General features: G+C 45.0%; 1 protein-coding gene across 1 annotated transcript in view; it reads right to left on the bottom strand.

The window, feature by feature from the left end:
- Positions 1 to 2,055: 2,055 nt before the first annotated feature.
- grik3 (glutamate ionotropic receptor kainate type subunit 3) overlaps positions 2,056 to 23,568 on the bottom strand; it is a 63,942-nt gene continuing 42,429 nt past the window's right edge. The window contains exons 9-16 of the mRNA XM_037453691.2: positions 22,908 to 23,021; positions 19,809 to 20,012; positions 15,344 to 15,567; positions 13,053 to 13,171; positions 9,802 to 10,019; positions 6,515 to 6,740; positions 6,173 to 6,423; positions 2,056 to 5,084 (exon numbers count right to left, since the gene is read on the bottom strand). Of these exons, the coding sequence (XP_037309588.1) occupies positions 4,719 to 5,084; positions 6,173 to 6,423; positions 6,515 to 6,740; positions 9,802 to 10,019; positions 13,053 to 13,171; positions 15,344 to 15,567; positions 19,809 to 20,012; positions 22,908 to 23,021 (1,722 nt within the window). The 3' untranslated portion in view covers positions 2,056 to 4,718. The remainder of the gene's footprint in view (positions 5,085 to 6,172; positions 6,424 to 6,514; positions 6,741 to 9,801; positions 10,020 to 13,052; positions 13,172 to 15,343; positions 15,568 to 19,808; positions 20,013 to 22,907; positions 23,022 to 23,568) is intronic.

Here is a 23,568-nt window from a genome sequence, read left to right as displayed (position 1 = left end):
CCCTCAGACTTCCACAGTCTTCTGTATTATGTCCCCTCAGTCCTCCATAGTCTTCTGTATTATGTCCCCTCAGTCCTCCATAGTCTTCTGTATTATGTCCCCTGAGTCTCCCACAGTCTTCTATATTATGTCCCCTCAGACTTCCACAGTCTTCTGTATTATGTCCCCTCAGTCTTCCACAGTCTTCTGTATTATGTCCCCTCAGTCTTCCACAGTCTTCTGTATTATGTCCCCTCAGTCTTCCACAGTCTTCTGTATTATGTCCCCTCAGTCTTCCACAGTCTTCTGTATTATGTCCCCTCAGTCCTCCACAGTCTTCTGTATTATGTCCCCTCAGTCCTCCATAGTCTTCTGTATTATGTCCCCTGAGTCTCCCACAGTCTTCTATATTATGTCCCCTCAGACTTCCACAGTCTTCTGTATTATGTCCCCTCAGTCCTCCATAGTCTTCTGTATTATGTCCCCTGAGTCTTCCACAGTCTTCTGTATTATGTCCCCTCAGTCCTCCATAGTCTTCTGTATTATGTCCCCTCAGTCTTCCACAGTCTTCTGTATTATGTCCCCTGAGTCTCCCACAGTGTTCTGTATTATGTCCCCTCAGACTTCCACAGTCTTCTATATTATGTCCCCTCAGACTTCCACAGTCTTCTGTATTATGTCCCCTCAGTCCTCCATAGTCTTCTGTATTATGTCCCCTCAGTCTTCCACAGTCTTCTGTATTATGTCCCCTGAGTCTCTCAAAGTCTTCTGTATTATGTCCCCTGAGTCTCCCACAGTGTTCTATATTATGTCCCCTCAGACTTCCACAGTCTTCTATATTATGTCCCCTCAGTCCTCCACAGTCTTCTGTACTTTGTTCCTCAAGTCTCCCACAGGCTTCTTGGGCTCTTTACCTACTATTGCTTGACTTATTATATGCTCTCCCTTTTATTTTCTTCTGCATCCCTGCATTGTCTTTCCCTGCTGATATGTTATCACAAACTATAAAGACATATGTATATTGACCATGTGTTCTTCTCCCCTCACTGTCCATGTATATCTATCAAATAATCCCCCCCCCCCCCTTCTTTTTTCCATTTCGCCCCGCTGTGTCGTGTCCTTTCACATCTCTCTCTTCAGCCGGCTGCCTCTCATCCTCCCTCAGCCTCCTTCCCTCTCGTTTGCATACTCCTGATGCGCTCCTACTGGCCTACTGGGATTAATTGATAGTGAGAGATAATAAATCTTCCCATTAGGCACGCTGCCCCCTTCCCGTTGCTCGTTATGTGCCCAGTCCTCCTTAACGCCACGGCCCGGGGTTTCTTCTGCTTTTTTAACACGCACGTCTGCCATCCTAAAGCCAGCCAGGTTAATCTCTGCCTATTGCACTTGATTGGCTACCTAAAAGCACACGTTCATTCACGCGTGAACACCATTTAAGTGCACACGTTTATTCCCCTCGGCAGTTTTAGTGTCGCGATAGTCTGTTTTACATGAAAAAAACAGCCTCATGTATCAGCTGCAGACTTAATCCAAACTAAAACATAATTAATCCAAAATACTAAAGAAAGAAAATGATTGTGTTGTTTATTAATTGTACTACAACATGTATTATTCTACCACAGGACACCAAGGTTATGATCCATTTGAAAAAGAAATCTGTTATTTTTGTTAAGAGATGTTTTTGTGTGTGCATCTCAGGAAATGCATTCATTCTTCCATCCAATCATCAACAGATTATTTCAATTATTTTTCAATACATTTAGTTGCTCAAATGATTCATTGTACTTTGGATGTTTGTTAACCATATGTTGGTCTATCTTACATGGTGCTGTGATCCTTTAGTCTTCCTTATTTTGGAAAAGTCATGAAAAATTCTTGGATTTGAGTTCACTTAATGTCTACTTTTCAATCATTATATACTGAAGGAAGGGTCTTCACCTATTAATAAGAAACCATCATCACATTATTTCTTATGATCACTATATTGTGAGACTCCAATCAAAGGTCAGAATTAGGTGATGTAAATGTGGAGATAAAAGAGGATCCTTTTAAGCATGGTATCACAACAGGAGATATAGTTTATATATTTTTATTTAAAACTTCATATAACTCATACAGCAAACTGTACAATTGAATTATTCACAATGCGTTAAAAAGAAAATATTTCATTAGCTTTTGTTTGATATCTTGTTGAATTTCCCAATGAGATGTCAGTTATTCTAATGTACTTTTAACACAGACAGTTACTAGGAAAACAAAATCTTATTTTTTCCCTTTTCTTTTTTACAAAACCTTACAAAAACTATATTCATAGAAATTCTGCATGTCCACAAAGAAAACCCTGGTTGGCACCAACTTATTTATTGTATTGTTTGTGAGGTTTTCCGCCGAATGATGGAAGCTGTGCAACTCAAAATAAAGAAATACATAAAAAGGCAAACTGTTGTGACTGGTGGAAAATAGAAAACTCATATCACACACTAATGGAACACACGTTATGCAGCTTACATTATGCATTACTTTTCTCCCAAGTTTCATACAATTCTGTGTAAAATAACATTATTATTCACATTAACTTTTAAAAAAGATGTATATATTTAGCAACCAAACTGACTGATCAGCCAAAGCAGAAAACCCTGTCCCAATTCCAATGCATTGGATGATGATGATTCCAGTTTATTCCACATTTTACAAAGGTGAAACACAAGAGGCTGTCAATCACCTGGATGGGAAGCTACAGTACACATAGAGAGTAACAGTATTGTTGTAGAACCACACATCACCTGTGGCTGTACTTTAGATCCCATTCTGTTAAAGGTCCAGTTACACAAGATAAACCCTAATTTCCCGATTCCAAGAGAGCCCCCGAAAGGATTGGGTAAGCTCTATTTCCATTTCATATTCACTTCAATTAAATATACCAGCCATCATAAACGAAGATTTACATACGGTTTCCCCTCTGGATGATAGTAATCCCTTATACCATATTATAATCCATTTCTATTAAATAAATAAACAGGGTCTGGGACTGTGAGGAAATGGGTTAAGGAGACCGTAATGAAATAAATAGCATCTATAACATATTTGACTGTGAACAGAATGAATTTATAATAGTATAAATTTAGCAAAATACATCTTCTCCTGCTGATCTTATCTACATACTATACTTTGTAGGAGAGAATCCATCAACAGTTCTACAGTGAATCTCTACTAAACCAATGCTAAGTTCTACAGATTGGATTCTTCTTCTTAAATCGTGCGTCCATCCTTTTTCTTTTTTTTCTTTTTTATTTGCCTTGACTTATTGACTTCAAAAACCTCACAGAGGTTCTCTGTTCGTTGGGCTCCCAGCTGAAAGCAGCTCCTGGACTCTGGGATCTTCTGAAGCTGAAGATAAACACTCGTTCCATAGGTATTAAAGTCAACATGACCACACAAAATCATCACCTTTCTTTTATCTATTCAGCATATTATCTCTCAGCGTGTTCACACGCATCGAGTCCACCGGGTAATTAAAACAGGAAAAGCGCCTGACTTTGAAGAGATGACCTTCAAACCAAAACCGTTGCTGAGTTTTCACGAACGCACACGATACAAAACACCAGTTTCCTGCCGAAAAGTCACTAGATCACACCTGAAAATAAATGAATTCACTGTGGGATTATGTGTGCAGAAGTGCTTTGGACATTCAAAGATCCCGTAGCCAACACAGGTCCAGCTCAGAGTTTGATGTCACAGTTAAATGCCTTTTTAGTTTGAAGGTCACAGTCTCTTACCCGTTATGTGTGACCTACAATTCTTCATTAACCATAAACAGAAATACCTGATGCAATGCCTTCCAACCCAACCTGTACATATACGTGTACAAAAACATATATGAACACATAAGAGCAGAGTTGAGCACGACATTTTGAAATTTGTCCAAATAGTCAAGATTTCTGTCATTTTCCTTTTAGAATTTGGTCCACGGTTATGTTTTCATATGCTTCTCATGATTTTTTTCTCCAAATGATAGATAACAATGCTTTAAGGTGACATGGTTTGCAAAACCAGCTCATACAATGTACAATTAGCTTAGAATACATATTACGCTGCATTGGTCAAACCAAGAGCAATCTCTCATTCGTCCCTTTTTAAACAACTCGAACTTCATTTGCATCGAACGATTGGGGGTTTTCTAAAAAGCAGAGTGAGCAAGAATTTGACCAAATTGTACTTTACTTTAAATATGTTGAAAAGGCCAGATCTTTGACATCGAATTCAATAACTTAACTGACACAAATATTTTCTTCTTCATAAATTGTTCTGGCCATTGACGATTATTTTGCCTGCGTGTAACAATAAAGTTAATTTTAAAGATCCAACAAAGATTTACTTAATATTGAACATTTCTTCTCTGTGGCTGTCGACCTTTTGCTTTCAGAAAGTCCACAGCTCAGGAGTCGCGGTACCGTCACCGGAGGCCTTTTCACAAGCTCGTTTGAATGAACAACATGAGGGTGAGAATTTGAAATCATCATTTTTAGAGTACGGCCTTATCGTCCTCCGTGAATCCGTCGCTTTATTGCCAGCTTCCGTCGGTATTTTCCAAAAGAATTTGCAGTCTTTTCAATGTGTGTTTTGTCGTGTTTTGGGGGTCGCGTACGTAAACATCAGACTTGAAAACAGATTTTTTGGGGTGCACTGTTTTTTCCCCACACCCCCCCCCCCCCCTCCCTCCCCCTCAGTGAGCGCCGTCATACCTGTGTGGCTGACGCCGCCATTTTGAGTGGTCCATGTTTGGTCAGTGTCCCCACGTCGCTGTGGTTGATGGCGAATCTGGTGGCGCCGTCGACGCCATTGTCCCTGGTCTCTGGCATGGCCCCCGACAAGTTGCACAGCAGGCTCTTGCTCTGGGGGGCGCACATTGTCACGGGAACACGGGGGTCATCCCAGTGCTGCAGCTCATGTGGTCCTTTCCCGGGAGCCGCCGGTGGTTGTACGCGTGCATGTTGATCACCGCATCCGTCTTCACGACGACCGCCGGCTGCGGCCTGAGCCTCACCCGCCTCTCGCAGGTGAACGACAGTCTGATCTCGTCCACCATGGCGCTGCACAAAGACCTCTGGGCGAGAAGGCGGGGGGGGGAGATGCGGGGAGGCGAGCGAGGAGGTGGGACGGGGCGCGGAGTGGGGCGAGGGGGAGGGGGGGTAAATGCCTTAGCTTTAAATTGGTCTGACAGCAGTTTGTCGACAGTCTAAAAGAGCGCAACATGCAGTGGGACGTAACCACTCTGTTGTGTCTGAGATGGTGTGTGTTTGTGTGTCTGTTTGTGCGTCCGTCCATGGCTGTCAACAAGATCAAATTGCACCACCCCCACACAACCCCCCCCCCCCAACGGCTTATTATCGCTGCTGTGTCAGGAGTCAAGTATGGTGCATGTGCATGCATGCAACTACACGCTCAAATTAGTGATGTAGGGAAGGAAGCCTTTGTGCTTTCGCTCCACACAGAAACTTCAGTGGATGGTAGTTCTATCTAATGGAGGTTATATCTGATGGAGGTTCTATCTGATGGAGGTTCTATCTGGAGGTTAAATCTGATGGAAGTTCTATCTAATCAAGGTTCTATCTAATAGAGGTTCTATCTGGAGGTTCTATCGGGATATTCTATCTGATGCTGGTTCTATCTAATGGAGGTTCTATCTGGTGGTTCTATCTGATGCTGGTTCTATCTGATGCTGGTTGTCCCTGCAGTACACCTGGCTTACTACTGTATTTGAATCATCTCTGTCATCTTTTGCATTGTTCATTTTGTACACATCCATTGCAGTCTGTCCATCCCCTGGAGAGGGACCCCTCCCCTGACGTTGACCTGTTTTTTCCCCTCCAAGGGTTTTCTTGTGCCGCTGTATTTACAGGCCATAAATCCATTTAAGGCTAATCTGTAATTTACGATTTGGAGCTGTACAAAATAAAATGAACTTAAGTGAAAAATTGAATTAAAAGCATTTACGCTTTTCCAACAACTCCAATATTATTGCAATTATGCATGTTAAAATTAGTCAAATTTGCGGTGTTGTGGCTTTGGTACTCCCAGGAAACGCTGTAATCATGTAATTAAATTAATGCTAGCCTACATTTCCCAAACCACAGAGTCCAGATCAAATACAGAGACAACCCACCGGACTGCGACTCATGCGGACATGTACCTGCTCGCGTTCTGCGGTCTTCCTCAGCTTGTAGACGAACTCCGCGATCGCCACAAAAACCGACAGCACCAGACCAGATGCCAGCACGATGAATATGCCCCCCAGGTTGTGGATCCCCATGGGGCCCGTCTCGTGGCGCTCTTCGTCCAAGCAGCTGCTCCCACTCCACCACTTCTCCTTCAGCATGTGCAGGCGCCCGTCCTCCAAGACGCTCAGGATTGCTATGGTGATCTTGTCCCTGTATGGGGAGCCTGGAAGCAACGCAATACCCACGTTTTACTTTGAAGGACGTGCCCGTTGGATCGCGTCATAGTGAGGCTGGCAGAGCGCAGGGTCTCTCACCGATGGGGGTGCCGATACCGTAGCCCTTGCTGTCGATGAGCCCCCCCAGCTGTGTGAGGTTGCAGTTCCTCTTGGTGATGTAGTCGATGGTCGTGGACTCCATAATGAGGGCGTAGTCTGACTTCAGCACCCGCTGAATGCCGTCCTCGATAGACTTAACCAGCGAGGTGCTTGGCTTGCTGCTCATGAAGGCCCACATCTTTTCAAAAGTAGACACCTTAGATTTCTGTAGGAGACAGAAGGAGACAGTTAAAGTGGTAATTTCAGCCCTCTTCCAAAGTGAGGAAAAAGTGGTTGAATAATATGCAATGGCCATAACCTTTACTAAAAAGTCTGAAATTGAACAGAATTACTTTGAAACATTACAGCCAAAGGTGATAATACTGCAGACCACGCCGTCTGACTGGTAGCTCTGCAGCAGGTGAATGGTGGAGCTGTAGTGTTTGAATAGACATGTGGTACATATAATATTTGTTCACACAGACTTTAAGTTATGAAATAAATTGAAATGATTTCATCACAGTGTCTCAGGAGTAAAAGACAGTAAATTGAAGCTTTGTGCACATCTATTCTCATAAGTGGCAATAATACGATTAGTCCTGCGTTGGGCAATGTGGCATTTCATGCATTTGTGAATAAGGTCACATTAATGCCATGTCTAAATACCCAGATAAATACGGTCTACTGCCATTTCAAATGTGTGAGAGATGCTACTAGGCTTCCATTATGTGTAACTACAGTAGAAGCACAGTCTGAAATTCAGTCACTATAACATGAACATTAAAACAAGTACCAATAAGGTTGTATAGCAAATTCAAGTTGCCAGATATTAGAAGATAAATTCCAGCAACAAGAAATTCAAAGATTCACTTCAATGTTTGGTTCAGTTGTAAGATTTAACTAAATGTGTGTTACTATGTAGTATGGTATGACATTCAGAACCGCTGATGCTTTTACTGTTTGTAGGATTGTTGAAATGTATTTTTGGGAGAAGTGGTTTGGATGTGCGAAGCAAACTGTTGCCATCGTTACGTCAAGTTGTGTAGTACATCGTATCTTCTGTTGAGCCACTATTTGAGTTTGCTGATGAATAAATGTGTGCATCCCGGAGAACCTATGTTCTCTATCCGCTCTGGGGGGTGGGGGGGGGGATCTATATTTGGAGGGTGTGTAACTAAAGTTCAGAGCAGAGAACACAAGGCAGTTAGTTAATGATGTCACATAAGTATTTATCGTGCAATTTTCCTCACTGAATTGACTTATTTAGGATCCAGCTGCACTAATCGTCATTAAAGGACATTAAATGGGATGCAATGCAAAATGATAGGGCTGGCTGCACTTCCAAGACACTGGTAATGTTTAAATCTACACGGTATCAACAGCAACCCTAACCCAAAAAGATAATCAAAGCAGGGGGATTCAACACTGAGGCATGCAGTGTGAGCTCATCCCACCACGAAATATTTGGGGGCATTAAAACTAGGGCAGATGCGCTGGAAGAATTTCTAGGTTTTTCCTACTTTTGAATTTCATAAACTTATAGACTGACTTCCATTGAGATGTGCTGTGTTTTCATTTCACTTACTCACAGAAAACTTTAACTCTGTTATATATGTTATTCAGCATCGCACAAGCACAAGCATCTAAAGGAAAACTCAAAATAATAAAATAAATTCAAAGGCCCTGCAGGCGCACTGAAACTTTGGAATGAAAAAAAAAGATTATGGGGTAAGACATCAAACTGGGTAAGAAAGAGGAGAAGCTGAAAAATCTGCATTTGCTGTGGGAATTAATATTTGTGTGCATTTATATATATATAAATATATATTAAATAATATTTATATATACACTCACCGGCCACTTTATTAGGTACCCCATGCTAGTAACGGGTTGGACCCCCTTTTGCCTTCAGAACTGCCTCAATTCTTCGTGGCATAGATTCAACAAGGTGCTGAAAGCATTCCTCAGGGAGTTTGGTCCATATTGACATGATGGCATCACACAGTTGCCGCAGATTTGTCGGCTGCACATCCATGATGCGAATCTCCCGTTCCACCACATCCCAAAGATGCTCTATTGGATTGAGATCTGGTGATTGTGGAGGCCATTTGAGTACAGCGAACTCATTGTCATGTTCAAGAAACCAGTCTGAGATGATTCCAGCTTTATGACATGGCGCATTATCCTGCTGAAAGTAGCCATCAGAAGTTGGGTACATTGTGGTCATAAAGGGATGGACATGGTCAGCAACAATACTCAGGTAGGCTGTGGCGTTGCAACGATGCTCAATTGGTACCAAGGGGCCCAAAGAGTGCCAAGAAAATATTCCCCACACCATGACACCACCACCACCAGCCTGAACCGTTGATACAAGGCAGGATGGATCCATGCTTTCATGTTGTAGACGCCAAATTCTGACCCTACCATCCGAATGTCGCAGCAGAAATCGAGACTCATCAGACCAGGCAACGTTTTTCCAATCTTCTATTGTCCAATTTCGATGAGCTTGTGCAAATTGTAGCCTCAGTTTCCTGTTCTTAGCTGAAAGGAGTGGCACCCGGTGTGGTCTTCTGCTGCTGTAGCCCATCTGCCTCAAAGTTCGACGTACTGTGCGTTCAGAGATGCTCTTATGCCCACCTTGGTTGTAACGGGTGGTTATTTGAGTCACTGTTGCCCTTCTATCAGCTCGAACCAGTCTGGCCATTCTCCTCTGACCTCTGGCATCAACAAGGCATTTCCGCCCACAGAACTGCCGCTCACTGGATGTTTTTTCTTTTTCGGACCATTCTCTGTAAACCCTAGAGATGGTTGTGCGTGAAAATCCCAGTAGATTAGCAGTTTCTGAAATACTCAGACCAGCCCTTCTGGCACCAACAATCATGCCACGTTCAAAGTCACTCAAATCACCTTTCTTCCCCATACTGATGCTCGGTTTGAACTGCAGGAGATTGTCTTGACAATGTCTACATGCCTAAATGCACTGAGTTGCCGCCATGTGATTGGCTGCTTAGAAATTAAGTGTTAACGAGCAGTTGGACAGGTGTACCTAATAAAGTGGCCGGTGAGTGTATATACTCAAGAAGAAATTTATTTCTGTACATATTTGCACTAGACATGCTTCTACACTGGAATCAATCTCAGTGCTTCTAAAACTGTTCCCATATTTCATCTCATATCTCTGTAGCACGTTCAGTAATGTATCCAACGTCATTTAAATGAATGAAACGTGCTTTAAGGATAAAATGCATGGGACCAACAATACACTCTTTGTTGTGGACAGCGTGTACCTTGAAGAAAGTCATGGTGGCGCCATCTTTGACCAGACCATAATCGATCTTGGTCTGTTTGGCAATGTCGTCGGCCGAGTCCACGGGCGAGTCCATCCTCTCCACGGTGAGGAAGGCGGCGAGGTTGGCCGTGTAGGACGATATGATGATGAGTGTGAAGAACCACCAGATCCCGCCGATGATTCGGGTCGACAGCGCTTTGGGCATCAGCTCCGAGCCTGCGACGCAAAGAGAGACAGTCTTCAGCGTCTTTATCCACATCCAACGCTACCTGCCAGCGCTGGAACCAAATGAAACAAATGCAGCAATTAGCCTGCAAATGTTTCTGGCAGCGCCGACGGAAAACAAAGCCAGTTTGGCAGTTCGGGCCAAAATCTGCGCTGGTATTTGAGAATGGGATCGGAACCCAGTGAACTGATCTCCTCGGTGAAAACACAATGTGTGTAAAGTGTTTTAATGAGGGAGCATTTCCCTACACTTTACTTACATTTTTTCACCATCAATCTCGTTGAACAGATGCACTCAATTACATATAATATACATGAAATCATTAGAGTCTGTGTAACTGTAAAATGAAGACGCAGTGACAGTCTGGATCCGGCATCGCGTGTCCTCGGTTACAAAGACTCACCGAATGGTGTTAAAGTAACTTTATCTCTCATAGCTGACAACCTTTAAAACACCCTTGTGCTTGATGCACTGTTACTTCACCGAGAAGATTTACGAGGGCAATTCTAAGTAAAAAAGCCCACAGGGAGGTGTGGGGGGGGGGGGAAGTGTGGTCAGCGTCTTAACCTCTTCTACCACATTTGATTGGATTTGTCCTTTTGTGGTTTGACAAAGACTAAACGGTCACAAACAAGGGGAGACAGCAGCATCGGTTAATTTACCAGGACCAGCACAAGAGAGACAAATGGATGAAGTAAAGCAACGTTGTGAAGTGCTGCTGTCAGCGTGGGACAGTGACCCAAACATTACCCCCCCCTACCTGCTGAGTAAGAGAAGCTGTAGAGGAGGGCGAGTGTGCACCAGGACGCATATTAGTTCACAACTCCTAAGAGTTGTTGTATAAATAAAAAACATTAAAAAAATCATTAAAGCTTGCATTAACCATTGCAGGTTTTTTAAGAAGAAAAAGCAGCATCTAATTCATTTAAAAGAATCCTAATTTCCCAAGACATTGTTTAACAGTGAAAGGAAAATCTTAACTCAAGGTCCATCTACCAGCAGCAAAACACTTTGGAGGGTTTATTTGTAGATGAAATCAAAAGGCAGACAAATTCATTTCATTTGATGTCAGAGGAAGACGGCGCCGTTTGTTCATCAAGGTGAACTCTGAGACACGTGCATCAGCGCCACTAACAGCTCTCATTCCTTCGGACGCCGCTGTTGAATGGACCAACGGGACGGGATGTGGCCTCCAGTGATGCTTTTTGAACGTTTCGATCCGTGTGTGCGGACTCAGGAGCTACACTGAGCACCCGTCCCCCCCTTTACCATCAGATCACCAGGATGTCCCTCCAGAAGGATTACCTGCATTCAGCATTCGCTCTGCCGAGTCCCTGCACAGAAATACCCCCGCCCCCCCCCCAAAAGCTGCAGGCTTTTATTTGTTTATTGCTAAATAATAACAGTGAATGTTTATTCCATCGCAAGAAGATTTTTGATCTGAAACTCAATAAGAGGCGATGTTTTTTAGAAAGAGGCCAAATGTCAGCGCAGTTCTCTATCTATAGTACTCTGAGACGTTAATGATGCATTTTGTTAGTGTTTACATTATATATACTAGAAAAACCAAAGCATAATATGAGTGAGATTGAGTGTGAATAAGTCATTTGATCAGACATATGTTAGTTCGGAGCAGCCGAGACCCCCACGAAGGCCTTTGAAGCGCGCGTTTGCTTTCTTGCACCTGCTCCAGTGTCGCGTTGTTTGGTCTCGTCTCCGACGCCCCCCTCCCACAGACATGCTGGCACGTTCTGCTGTTCGCGCGTCCCCCCTCGAACACGTCCATTTGCATTTTAAACGCGATGGAGGAAATAGCTTCAGCCTCAGCTGCTGTCGCCCTGCGTTTGGCAGACGAGCGCGGGGACGCCTGTTAATGTGACACAGACGGAGCGCACCTCGCCGCGGCCATGCGGCGTGCGCTACAAGGTGCTGCGGCGCCAGGGGGGGGGAAGAGAATCAATCCGTCAATTTCAACTCGGGAGATTTCATGTGTTTAGAAGGCGTCGTCGACACAGTTTGGATGAAGCTCACAACGCATCTCATGTCAAGATGGCCGACGGGACTTAAATGTTGATTCATTTCTTTCATTTTGATTCAGCGAAGTTGAAGATGAACAGTGGAACTAACCAGTGGTACTAACTAGCACGTCGTGTTTGGGTTTTCTCCCTCCTCCCTCCCAACCACACGCGCAGGCGACCCAGCAGAGCCGCTGCGCCTAATGAAGTGCTGCATGGGTTTGCTCTCCGTATGGATCCACCGAGGAGTTTGTCTAAGCCTCTTTTGATTTGTCTCGTTACGTTGAGGTTAAGCGTCGTGTTGCTCGGGTCTGAGTCGACTTGATTAATGTGCTCCTGGGCCTTCATTTGCTCAGCCATCGCTTTGAGGGGCATTAAAACACGAGTAAAACACGAGTTGGAAACGCCACTGAGGTCCCGCGGCGAGGCCACCTCAGCCCACACAGCCCTGTGCAGAGAACCGTTCGGCGGGGAAACGCACGTACAGCCCCCGCAGCATCGTTACAGATCACGGCGGTGTTTAATTGATAGGCTACCTGTTGGACAGTTAACCCCCCCCGCCCCCCAGCGGTGGAAACATCAGCCCCAGCCAACTGAAGCCTTTCTGACAGCTGCCATTTGTCAGACACGTTCCTCCGACTAACCCTCGCCGCACCGACCCTGGGAAAGGCGCGCTGCGTCACGGGGGTGGGGGGGGGGAAACAAAGGCGGCGATGTTTTCCGTCCCCTCCTGACAACGTGTGACAAGTGGCGCCCACTCTAACCTTTTTTTTTTCCTTTTTCTTTTTTTTTAAAACAGCAGATAGGTGACAGCAGCCTCCCTTTTGTCGCGCAGCGCGCAGCTCGGCGACGGTTCCCTGACAGGTAAACGTCTCGCAAAACAGTCACGGAATGGAAATCGTGGAGCTTGTCAGTTGAAGAGGGAAGAGGAGGAGGAGGAGGAGGAGGAGGAGGATGAGGAGCGGTGGTCTGACAGCATCGTGGACGAGGACGCGAGCGCCACCGAACCTTGTTGCATCAAGGAGCCGACTCCGAACCAGAAGCTGTTCAGGAGGGTGAAGTTGTTCTCCACCACGTCGGACCCGGGGTTACAGGGATGGGCGTCGTACCACTCGTACGGGCTGAACCTGGGGGGAGGGAGAGGGAGAGGGAGGTTGGGAGGCTTTTTCTCCAAACAGTGATGAAGGTGAAACAACAGCCGACAGAGAGCAGGGAGAGTGAAGCCGGGTAATCAGGCTGCAGGGCCCGGTCCCCCAGCCGTACATCAGGAGTTGAGCTATGGGAGTGCAACAAATCAATGTACTGACATCCAAAAGCTCTATAAAAGTGAGGGGGGAAGTGTGGAGTCCTGTTTTCTGCGGGTTCGTCTTCGTAAAAGCAACAAGAAGAAAAAGAAGCCTTTTAAACCGTTGCTTACGTGACTTTACTGACAATGTGATTCCCTACATTTCAAGTTGTTTTAAAAGCAGTCATCAACGTGTTGTTCTTAATTCAAACCTATTTTCTTATTCCAAAGGTGACCAATAGGGGCTCAGAAATACAAAATGTCATGTGGGCCATTATTAAGATTTTACTGAAACCATAAAGCATGCACCTCTCCATATCTGTGCCATTTAGTTTGACACCTGCTGCACACCTTTCACTCTGAGATAAAAGATTGTAAATGTCACTACTTTCCTCAGGTTTTTTGAAAGAAGTAGTCACATAGAGAGCAATCTTTTTCTTCCTCTTTACTCTGGGTAATCCCCTGGGTACAATTGGATCCCCCGCAGGTAGAATTTCCCCAATAAGTGGAGCATATATTTACTTCCTTAAAAGCCATCAGAGTATTTAAAATGGTCAACAACATTGAAATTAAGTGCGCAATTCTTTAGAAAGATGTATTTCACTGCCATTTATATTTTTAAGAGATGAATACACTTTATTCTAACAACATGCTGGAGAAATATGTCCTAACATTTAAACACTTTTAATGTATTTGAATCAGCCACTGAACACAACTGATTAATAATCATTAAAAGCCTTTAAAATGCTTTTTTTTATTTCCAGACATCTGAACTGATGGTTTCATGATGGCATTGTACTTCTCTCATCCTCGTGTCCCCTCAACAACGTCAGCAGGCATCGGAGAAGTCCTACATTCTCATTTTGTTTGACATTAATGTGAAATGTTAAACCTTACGTGATAGTAGAGAGGCTGACCCTGACTTGACCTACACAGGCCACCAATGAAGAAAAGGTCACTTTTTGTTCACTCGTTTGATGCTACTTCCACACAGACGCGCTATCCCCAGTTGCTCATTTCTAGTGGAGCTGCGTCAGGTAGCGCGGCTTCGGACCGAAGGACCCCCACATAAACTCTGCTAAACAACACAATTAGCTGTGGAGGAGACAGAAGAAAAGATGTAATGATCTCAAATGTTCCTCCACATGAAATCCTCTAATCATATTCCTACTAATGAATCATCCTTAGTTGTGATATATAGTATAAGTACCACCTAGCATCATTATTGTATTGTTGTTTTTCTGCCTGATATTGTCCAGCGTTTAGAACGACCTGCTGCTCACCGCTTCCTTTTTTTTAACGCTCTCGCGATTTTAAGGGACACGGCATCTTTTCCGATTTCTTTTCCGAGAGAGTGAGGCGACAGTTTAAGATGATTTTTGGTGTGAAGCGGCTCCAGAATCTTAACGGACGAGGACTGAAGAGTGCAGCTGTTTGCTCTCGAGACCCAGAAAGCCTTTCAGTTCCGGCTTTTGTAGAACTTCCTCGAGGATCATTTTGCATGAGGAGCAGCAGGAAATACTCACAATGATACTTACAGCATATTCATCATATTCATGAAAAAAACGACTTTCAGCCAATCAGCAGAACTCCAACCATAAGAATTCTGTGAGTTATTACTTTCTTGTATTAATGTAAATAGCTTCCACTGATTTTCCATCAGGTGTGTCTTTATTCCCCTTTGTACTGCTGAATATGAGCATTAAGTTGTAATTTAATGTCTTTATTTTAAGCAATCATGTTAAAGTGCATCAAAAAGCGGACACCACAGGAAACGAGAAATTGGGCAATAAATTACACGTTGCAAGTTTTTTTTTTATCCACATTACCTCCCCCTCCCAGTCCATGCAGACATAACTGCCCTTGATAACTACCCAGCATGCAACGCAGTATGAGCAACCGGCCGGTTTACTTAAATCTCCGCCCCGCGGCGACATGGGAGTAAACGCCTACGTCCGCGGAGAGGCCTGTGAAGGGCGGAGAGGACACGCGGCCCCACGGCTCACGCACTCACCTGGCAATGACAAAGAGGACGCAGCTAACGCCCAGGTAGGCCAGGAGGATGTAGACCCAGATGTCAGGCGTCATGGGGTTCAGGAAGGAGAAGAATCCGTTGTTGGTGGTGTTGGGTTTGCGGTACAGGATGCTGATGCCCATGTTCATGAAGGGCTTGGAGAAGTCAATAACCTTTTCACGCATGTAGGTGATGGTGAGAGGGGCCACCGCCAGGTCCGCTCTCTGCAGCACAAAGACACACGGCGTCAGCAGGAGAAAATGGTTTCTTCTTTTTCTATGACATGATTTCAAATGACTCTGCTGAGCCCGCCACCTTTAACCTTTGAACCATGAAGTTTGTTACGGACATTTCGGAGATGTTCAACATTGTTAGCATGCCATGTCATTCCTACTATGAATCATTCATGGGGAGAATACACATTCTTTAAAGGGATTCGCACAGCCTCTCTGTATCATTTGAAGTTTGGGGAGAAGTCTTTCACATCGCTCCAATGTGTCAGAGGAAGTTCTCCACGATCTGGTGTCAATGGAACGACATTTACCGCCACGCAGCGTCATGCAATGGACACGGCTGAGCGTGACAAATAAGTTGCGGACACCATTATATGTGTATGACTGCATATATTCGGAAGGTTAGCGTTTAAATCTGCGGCCTGCAGCCTGGCTGGACAGGAGGTTAATGAAACCAGCTGCTTGGTTCACGCTCCAATGCTTCTTTCCTCCAAGAAACGGCACAACTCACAGAGGGAGGCTTTCTTTTTCTCTCTCGATGCCGAGCGAGGGGAGATGGGAGAGGGGGGAGGGGGAAGGGGGGCTTGTTCACCGCCCACCACACAGCCTTTTTAACCAAACAACTGGAGATTTCATCTCGGTTGCCACAGGAAGTGGATCGTGGAGACGTGGAGCTGAATGACGGAGCCATGTTCCGCCTGCTAGTGGTTCGTTGTACTCGATGTCACCCCATCTGTTTTCTAACACCTTAAAACCACTTCAAGGCTGTTTGTCAACACTTTTTTTCCCCATTTTTTTGTGTGGCCCCGTGCGTTGTGCAGGCTAAACACACAGCGGCCTCTGAAGGTAAGCAAAGACGGGGGGGGGGGGGAGGGGGACGCCTCCTGCAGCGTATCTGCTGTCCTCTCTTAAACTATTCAAATTTGTACATCACATACCGGTGCCTCTGTTCTCTGCTGCCAACTGCGGCTTGGAACCAACCGGCCATTCAGCCGGAACATCAACCAGCGTGCGGTTCCAAACATCCCTATGCTGTGCAAATATACATGCTGCATGTCCTGCTTATAGGCACACAAACTGGGCACAATTAAGATTACCTGATTGGGGGCCCCGCTGCGTGCCACATGGCTCTGTGTAATCTAGGTTTGCAGATGGTGGGCTTTAGTGCGGCTCCCCCCCGCGGATCCCCTCACCTGATGATAAAGGTACCACTTACAGGACCCGTGCCCCTCGGAGCCAGCGGCCGCTCGCTGAACATGCAGCATCTGAGCGTCATTACAGGGAGCTCTTTCTCTTTCGGTTTGTCTTTTCTGAATTGATAAACAGCAGAGGACGTTTGTGCATTTGTTACAGTGCCAAAGACACAGTAATTACATACCGCTTACAACCGAGGCCTTTTATCTCTCAGCAAACATTTACACACTGTGCTATAGACTCTGTGTATGTATATGGCAGCTTGCAATCACAGTGCCAATATGATGATTGTATAGCACTTTCATATAGGGACACATCCCTCCTTTCTTTTTAACATTTAGAGCAGCTTAGCTTCAGTCGCCGTGTGGTGCAATTTCATCAAACCACATTGCTGAACTATGCATTGGTCACTACGTATAACGAATGATCTGATTTCGAAGGGAACATGCGTTTACAAAACCCACGGTGATGAATCAATACAATATTACTCAGCGCAATGCAGTGTGGTATCGTACCACACAAATGCCTAACGATGAAGCCCATGCAACGCAATCACGCTGCAGTTAGCATTGGCGGCGTGCTGGCCAGGAACTGCGGTTTACTTAGGGGGCCTTTGTCAGACGGGACGGACATGTTTGCTGTAGAAGCACTTGAACTTCTGCCCTTGCAGCCGCCGGGTCAGATCTTCCCGACCACCGTGTCATCCCGTCGTCTCGGGTCCAAATCAAAATAGCGCTTGTGCATTCTCCTGCGGTCACATGCTGTCCTGCATTACGAGCAAAAAGGGATGCAGGCTGGCCACAACCTCGCAGTGTATCCGCGCAGGGGGAATGGGAGTTGGCACGATGGAAACAAATGATGTGCTAAGCACGCTATTAACATTTGCATCACAGCATGATTAAATTGATCATCTATTATGACTAAATTAAGTTTAACAAGGGCTGTTGCATCACTTAGCACCTTCCAAACAACGCCCTTTGGCACCGCAGTTTGTGAAAGTGAAAGCTGCGTGTTACACAGGGCTAAATCGTCGCAGTTAAACGTGAAGACGATCGCATTATAGATTTATATGCATAATATGCATGTATCAATGTCGGCAATTGTGTTTCTACCATTTATTTGTGTTTACTTACATCCTATAACAAACATACAGGAATGAATGAGGTTGAGATTTTGATAGGAAGGTAGCGTTGGATACCGGTAAACAGCAATTAGGATTCTCAAATAGAACCTGTTTAAAGAAAAAACTTTTCTTCGATTGGTCAGAAGCAGTAGATCACAGGATGTTGTGATGTGTTTGTTTCACATCTTCTCTTATGCAGTGACTCATTTTAAGGAGACACACTGATCCTGAAGTGCCTGTAGAAAGGGTTTTAAGATGTTAATAAAAAGTAGCTCTGAATACAAATTGAACAAATTTAAACCTGCAGCACTCTTTCACTTTTCCCCTCTTTATCTCTTTGCACACGCGATTATCCATGCGTATAATATCAGTTTTGTAAATATCATTTTACAGTACATCCAACAGCTCTTGTTAGGAAGAAATACAAAAAGTATCATCTCAGTGCTGGCAATGCGGCGGTGTGAGGAATCTGAAGCCATATTGGCCTCTGATATCATTCCAGGGTCAGATCTCTTGGGTTTGAGTTAAAGTTGATGTTTTTTTTTTTATGTCCGTCTATGTCACGGATCAGCTTGTCCATACCGACAGGCTTTATGAAAAGCACCAGACCACAAGATGGTTTCCACTAAAAATCCACAAAGCAGCCTTCATGCACTCTTGGTCATGCGATAAAAAGCAGTAAAAGCAATAAATAGCAGTATAGATCTAATCTTCACTTCTGCAGCTATTCTCAAAGCAATAAACCTAATAAAAAGGTAAGATATTGAAGAAAAATCTGTGAAATCTTACTCTAATGCCTCTTCAAATGCATTTTTCTACTGTTTGATTACTATGAAATGTTATATCTTAACAATGGAAAATAACAACAGCAAATAGTAAAAATATATATTGTTTCGATTATGCTGTAAGATAATCAAAACCTGCACAATTGTCCCTTTTAACCAAGAAAAGCCTATGCTGAGAGCGTACGCTCTGTTTAATGAATGGGTCATGCGTCTGTGCAGGAGTCCTCTGCCTTCAGTAATCCATTCGCTCCCCTCAAGGTTATTGTTATTAACATGGATCCAACGAAAAGCTTGGAGGGTGGAAATAAAGTGCTGCAGTGGGAGCTCACCTTTCCCAACCCTTTCAGCACCGAGCCATTGACTCCTGCCATACGATTCCCTGCACTAAATGCCACTTAAGCTATTACAACTTTTCAGCTGAGTACAGCGCTGACCCGACGGGGCTGAGGACAAAAGGGAGAGCACTGACAGGGGCACTTATGAAATGCCAGCGGAGAGATAGCCACCATATCTTCAGTTTGGGTCGGACTGTCCCGACGTGGGGACCACTCTCCCCTCGTGTTCCCCCTGCATCTGCAGGATGCTCGTCCTGCTCCTTCGCCTCACTGACTGACACCAACACACTTGTAACTTTTAGGCAACCTTGACATAATTGTGCCATAAATGTAACTGACAGCTTTGCAGGCTCTTCCTGACTTGCATTCAATCATAACTGTATCGCTGGCTACGTAGAGGACACAACCTTCAATCTGGTTCAATGGGACGCTTTTGTAAGTTTGCGTCATGATGTAAAACAATTTTTTTTTATGGCGCGTGAAGCCGCATCGTTTTAGGGTGCGGCACATCGTGGAGGAATAGTTTGACCTTTCGGGGGAATACTCTGACTCGCGGTCTCGCTTGGACGTTGGACAACAAGATTTACACTACACACTCTACAATAAATATAGCTGAGGCCGGGCCATCAATACGCTAGTCATCTGTTCCATATCCCCGAGGATTCCTCGGCTGAGAAAACCGTGAATTCTTGGAGTTGCCAGGCAACTGCTTAATCTTGCAACTTTTGCAGACAAAACAAATGGTAGATATTCCACAAAGTGCTCCTTTAAGGGACAACACAAGGCGCAACTTACGTGCTCTATAAGTTCCCTGATCATGCCGTTCCACTGGCCCTTCTCGTCCTGGGAGCCGTATCGCCCGTCGGGCACCAGGCGGATCTCGTAGGTGAAGCCCAGGACGTTGGCCAGCTCTTTGAGCAGGTCGATGCAGAACCCTTCGAAGCGGTCGTTCCCCACCAACGCCTTGTCAGACTTCTTAAGCATGACGTATGGCTCCTCCTGCACGGACGCGGAAAAAAAAAAGAAGATCAAAACGGAAAAGCGACGTGGAGGTCAGCGCTTTTTCGATTTGTTTCAGCGCTTAATTGAGGCAAAGTGATCTGAGGTGCTGAGTCGCCGTCGCCTTTAACAGGCGGTGACAGCGGACGCAGGCGCCGTTTAAAATATGAAAGATGGCAGAGGCTCGACGCGGTAAGAGGAAGGGAGAACAAGGCTAATTAAAGTCTGTAATGTCACGTTTCTTGCTTTGGTGAATGCAACGCACGATGTTCACACTATCACCCGGAGCCCGTGGCGCCGAGCGGGCCTGAACCCGCCCCCTCCAGCGGCCAGGTCGCTTCGTTTTATGGTCAGGTGGCTGACACTCTTTTACTGGCCTGTAATATCTCGCCTGGTTGCTCATAATTTGGGGCCGTGTAAGAGCTTGATTAGGAACAGAACGCCGCAGTGAAATGGAACACGGCCCGCGACGTGACTTCATCAATTGACACCGATCTCCAGGGGGAGACCAGCGGAGACGCCGCCCTGCAGTGAGAATGACTGGCTCATAAATGATTTCCTTTATTAGTGCCTGGTACACTTTTCCCAGCCTGATAAACTCGTCTGTCCCACTGTGCGTCGCATGTCTGTGAATGCAAGGCCTTTATTACAATTCACAGCCTCTGATGCATATTTTCACAAAGTGAGATCAGTCATTTATTCTCTCGGTGAAGGTGACCCTTGATTTGTTTTTTTTTAACAACCGGAGCGGGAATAAATAGTCACGGAGGGGAAAATACCCAGTAACTAAATGTATTTCTGCTGATGGAATGTTTTCGATGGGTTGGAGGTGATGAGGGTTTGCTGGTAGCATGTGGACAAGGATTGCAGGATTAAGCAGACGCAGAGAAATACATCCTTAAATAATAAACATCTGGAATTGGTAGCCTTTAAAAAATAAATGCGTTTGGACATCACTATTAGGCCTCTTAAATAAATAATAAGTTACAAATGCTGGATGGAAATGCATCTAGAGAGCGAATACTTGTCCAAAAACTTTGCCCAAGTCGTCCAATTGAGTTGATCAAAAAGTTTGCATGTCGAGGGAAAAAGTCATTACCATCTGTTTCTAGCCTCGCAAATGTTGCTGTTCCCCAAGGTTTGGACTCAATTCGGAGCGTTTGCACCAGTTGTGCCATCGCAGTCGCAGCATGGAGCGCGCATGGCAGAGCGAGGAGGGAGGTGGGCTCGCACGGAGACATTACAGGCAACGGAGTGCAAACAATTAATGTAAGAGGGGGAAAAACACATTAAGTGCCTTAATCTCTCGGAGAAAGTTATCATTATAAAGCTGTCAGACGTCTTGTTCATGCATCACTTGAATCAGTTTGATGCAATGTCATTACATCGGGGGGGGGGGGGGAGATTGATATTAAAGTTGAAACTCTCTTCAGCAATTTCAGAGCACACAACAAGACGTGACAGAAATAATCAAATGCGCTTCAAAACATAAATGAGCAGTGCCTCCCAAACTTTTCCTGTCAATCTCTCCCCTTTTTGTATCTGATTGTGTCCACAGGATCATGCTGGCGGGGGGTGGGGGGGGCTGTCTATTTAGTGGGCTTCATACTGTCTCCCGCCAGCATTTTACGACAGTCCACAGACTGGTGTCCCGTTGTTTTGTTGGACACAACGTCGCCTGTTACAGCTGTAACAGACTCTCTTCTGGTTTGCAGTCACAAACCTGTCCATCACGGCACATTATTCATGCACCCTGTTGATCTCTTTTCTCCTTCTGTCTCTCTAGGGGGGCTGAGAGAATCTCCACGACATGTTTGTAAATGTATTTGTTATAATTTGTTGTGTGTCTGTGGGCCTGTGTGTGTGTGTGTTGGGGGAGAAGTTACGCTCCCCTTGTACACCCCTCCCCAGTTTGGGAACCACTGAATTAAAGTAACTTGAAACACATCGACATCAACAGCACTTTTTAACCGTGACTCGAAATCACCCAAAACTGGCATAAATCTGTGTTCGATTCCTCCTCTTTGAGACGGAGATCAGATGGATGGCACCTGATGGGCGTGAATTACATCCTGCCATGAGCTCACTCATCATAATAACGGCCGCATGTTCCAACATAAGCACCATTAGGGTGTCCATTGTTGCCGCCTGAAACGGTGCATTAGGGAGAACGTCTTCATTGGCACCTCCACAGCTCCAGAGAGACCTCGGCATGCAGTGACAGCGTTAAGTACACGGCCGTGGATCAAAAGAATCGTCCCTTCCATCCACACGTGTAATTATCGCGTTCTCGAGGATTGTTCCTTCCGGGGGAAACGGTCTGTTTCTTTGTTTTTTGTGCGCTGCAGACCTCATTTAACACGCTCACGATGTTACTCTCAAACCCAGTCTGAATCACTGGTAATTGAGGTTCCTGTTACTAAACCTGTAAAGCCTCCCGTTCCAAACATGGTCGCAGATCCAACATTGTCATTTTGAGTTTTTTCACAACAGTGAACCGTTGGTTTAAGATAAAAGCAGATTTCTCATTATGGATTATTTCATCAGTTGTAGCTAGCGAGCTATTTAACCCCAAGTTAACTACATGTGTTGGTTAAATGCACGGCTTGAATTGCTTTTTTTAACACTGAGAACTGAAAGGTTCTACGTGCCTTTTCAGGTATTTATTGGCTGAAATGAAATATATGATTGATGACTTTGTTTTCATTAAACTAGTAGCCATCTTTGCGTTAAGTTCGAATGAGCCAATCTGCATAAAAGTGGTTCCTTTGCGCTTTGGTTACCCAGAAAACTGACAAGTCCTTTTCACACTGCTCCTTTCAACATACGCAACATGGCCAAACCAAAAAGGACCACTGAGGAGAACAGTAGCACATCTTCTACTCAAAGACCTACCAGGATGGTGGTGATGACGAGGGAGCGGTTAGCCAGGGAATCGGTGATGTTCATCCCTTTTCGCTTCGGCACATCCGTGATGTTAAGACCTCCGGACACACTCCACTTCCCCACCTGCGGAAGATGGAAAGCATGTAGCCGGGTGCTCTGTGTGTGTGTGTGTGACCCCCAGAAGACCTGCTCTCCAGCCGGTCTCTCACATTAGCGCCAATCACGTCTGCGGCGGCGTCATGTGAGGCGTCTTGTGACCGGCTGGCTCACCGGGCCGGTGTCGTGTTTGAGACCAGGAGGTTGTGTTAAGGTGACGATGTCTTGAAAGAAATAAATCTGAATCATTGGATGAGTTGCGTGTTACAATTATTGCAATGGAATAAAATACTGTAGATTGTTATGATTCATTATTTTGCAAGTGGTTTCTGAAGGGGTTTAAAAAAGTGTACGTACAAAGAAATAAAAGGCTTAACAATTGGTTTGCTTTGTCAAAAGTAGAAAATACAGCAAAAAAGGTCACAGGTTAATTTGAGTTAAGTTGAGGCACGGGGGTCACAGGTTGGATTACGCTGTAAAAGTGGTTTTGCTCTGCGGTGCCGGTGAGATAAGCCGAGAGATTTGAAGAAACGAAGGGGTTGATGCATGCGAGAAGCCCTCAGGCACATTGTAG

This window comes from Pungitius pungitius, chromosome 11 (assembly GCF_949316345.1).
Source record: "Pungitius pungitius chromosome 11, fPunPun2.1, whole genome shotgun sequence".
NCBI lineage: Eukaryota > Metazoa > Chordata > Actinopteri > Perciformes > Gasterosteidae > Pungitius > Pungitius pungitius.
Note: the sequence above shows the minus strand (reverse complement) of the source record. Positions and strands in the feature narration are given on the sequence as shown.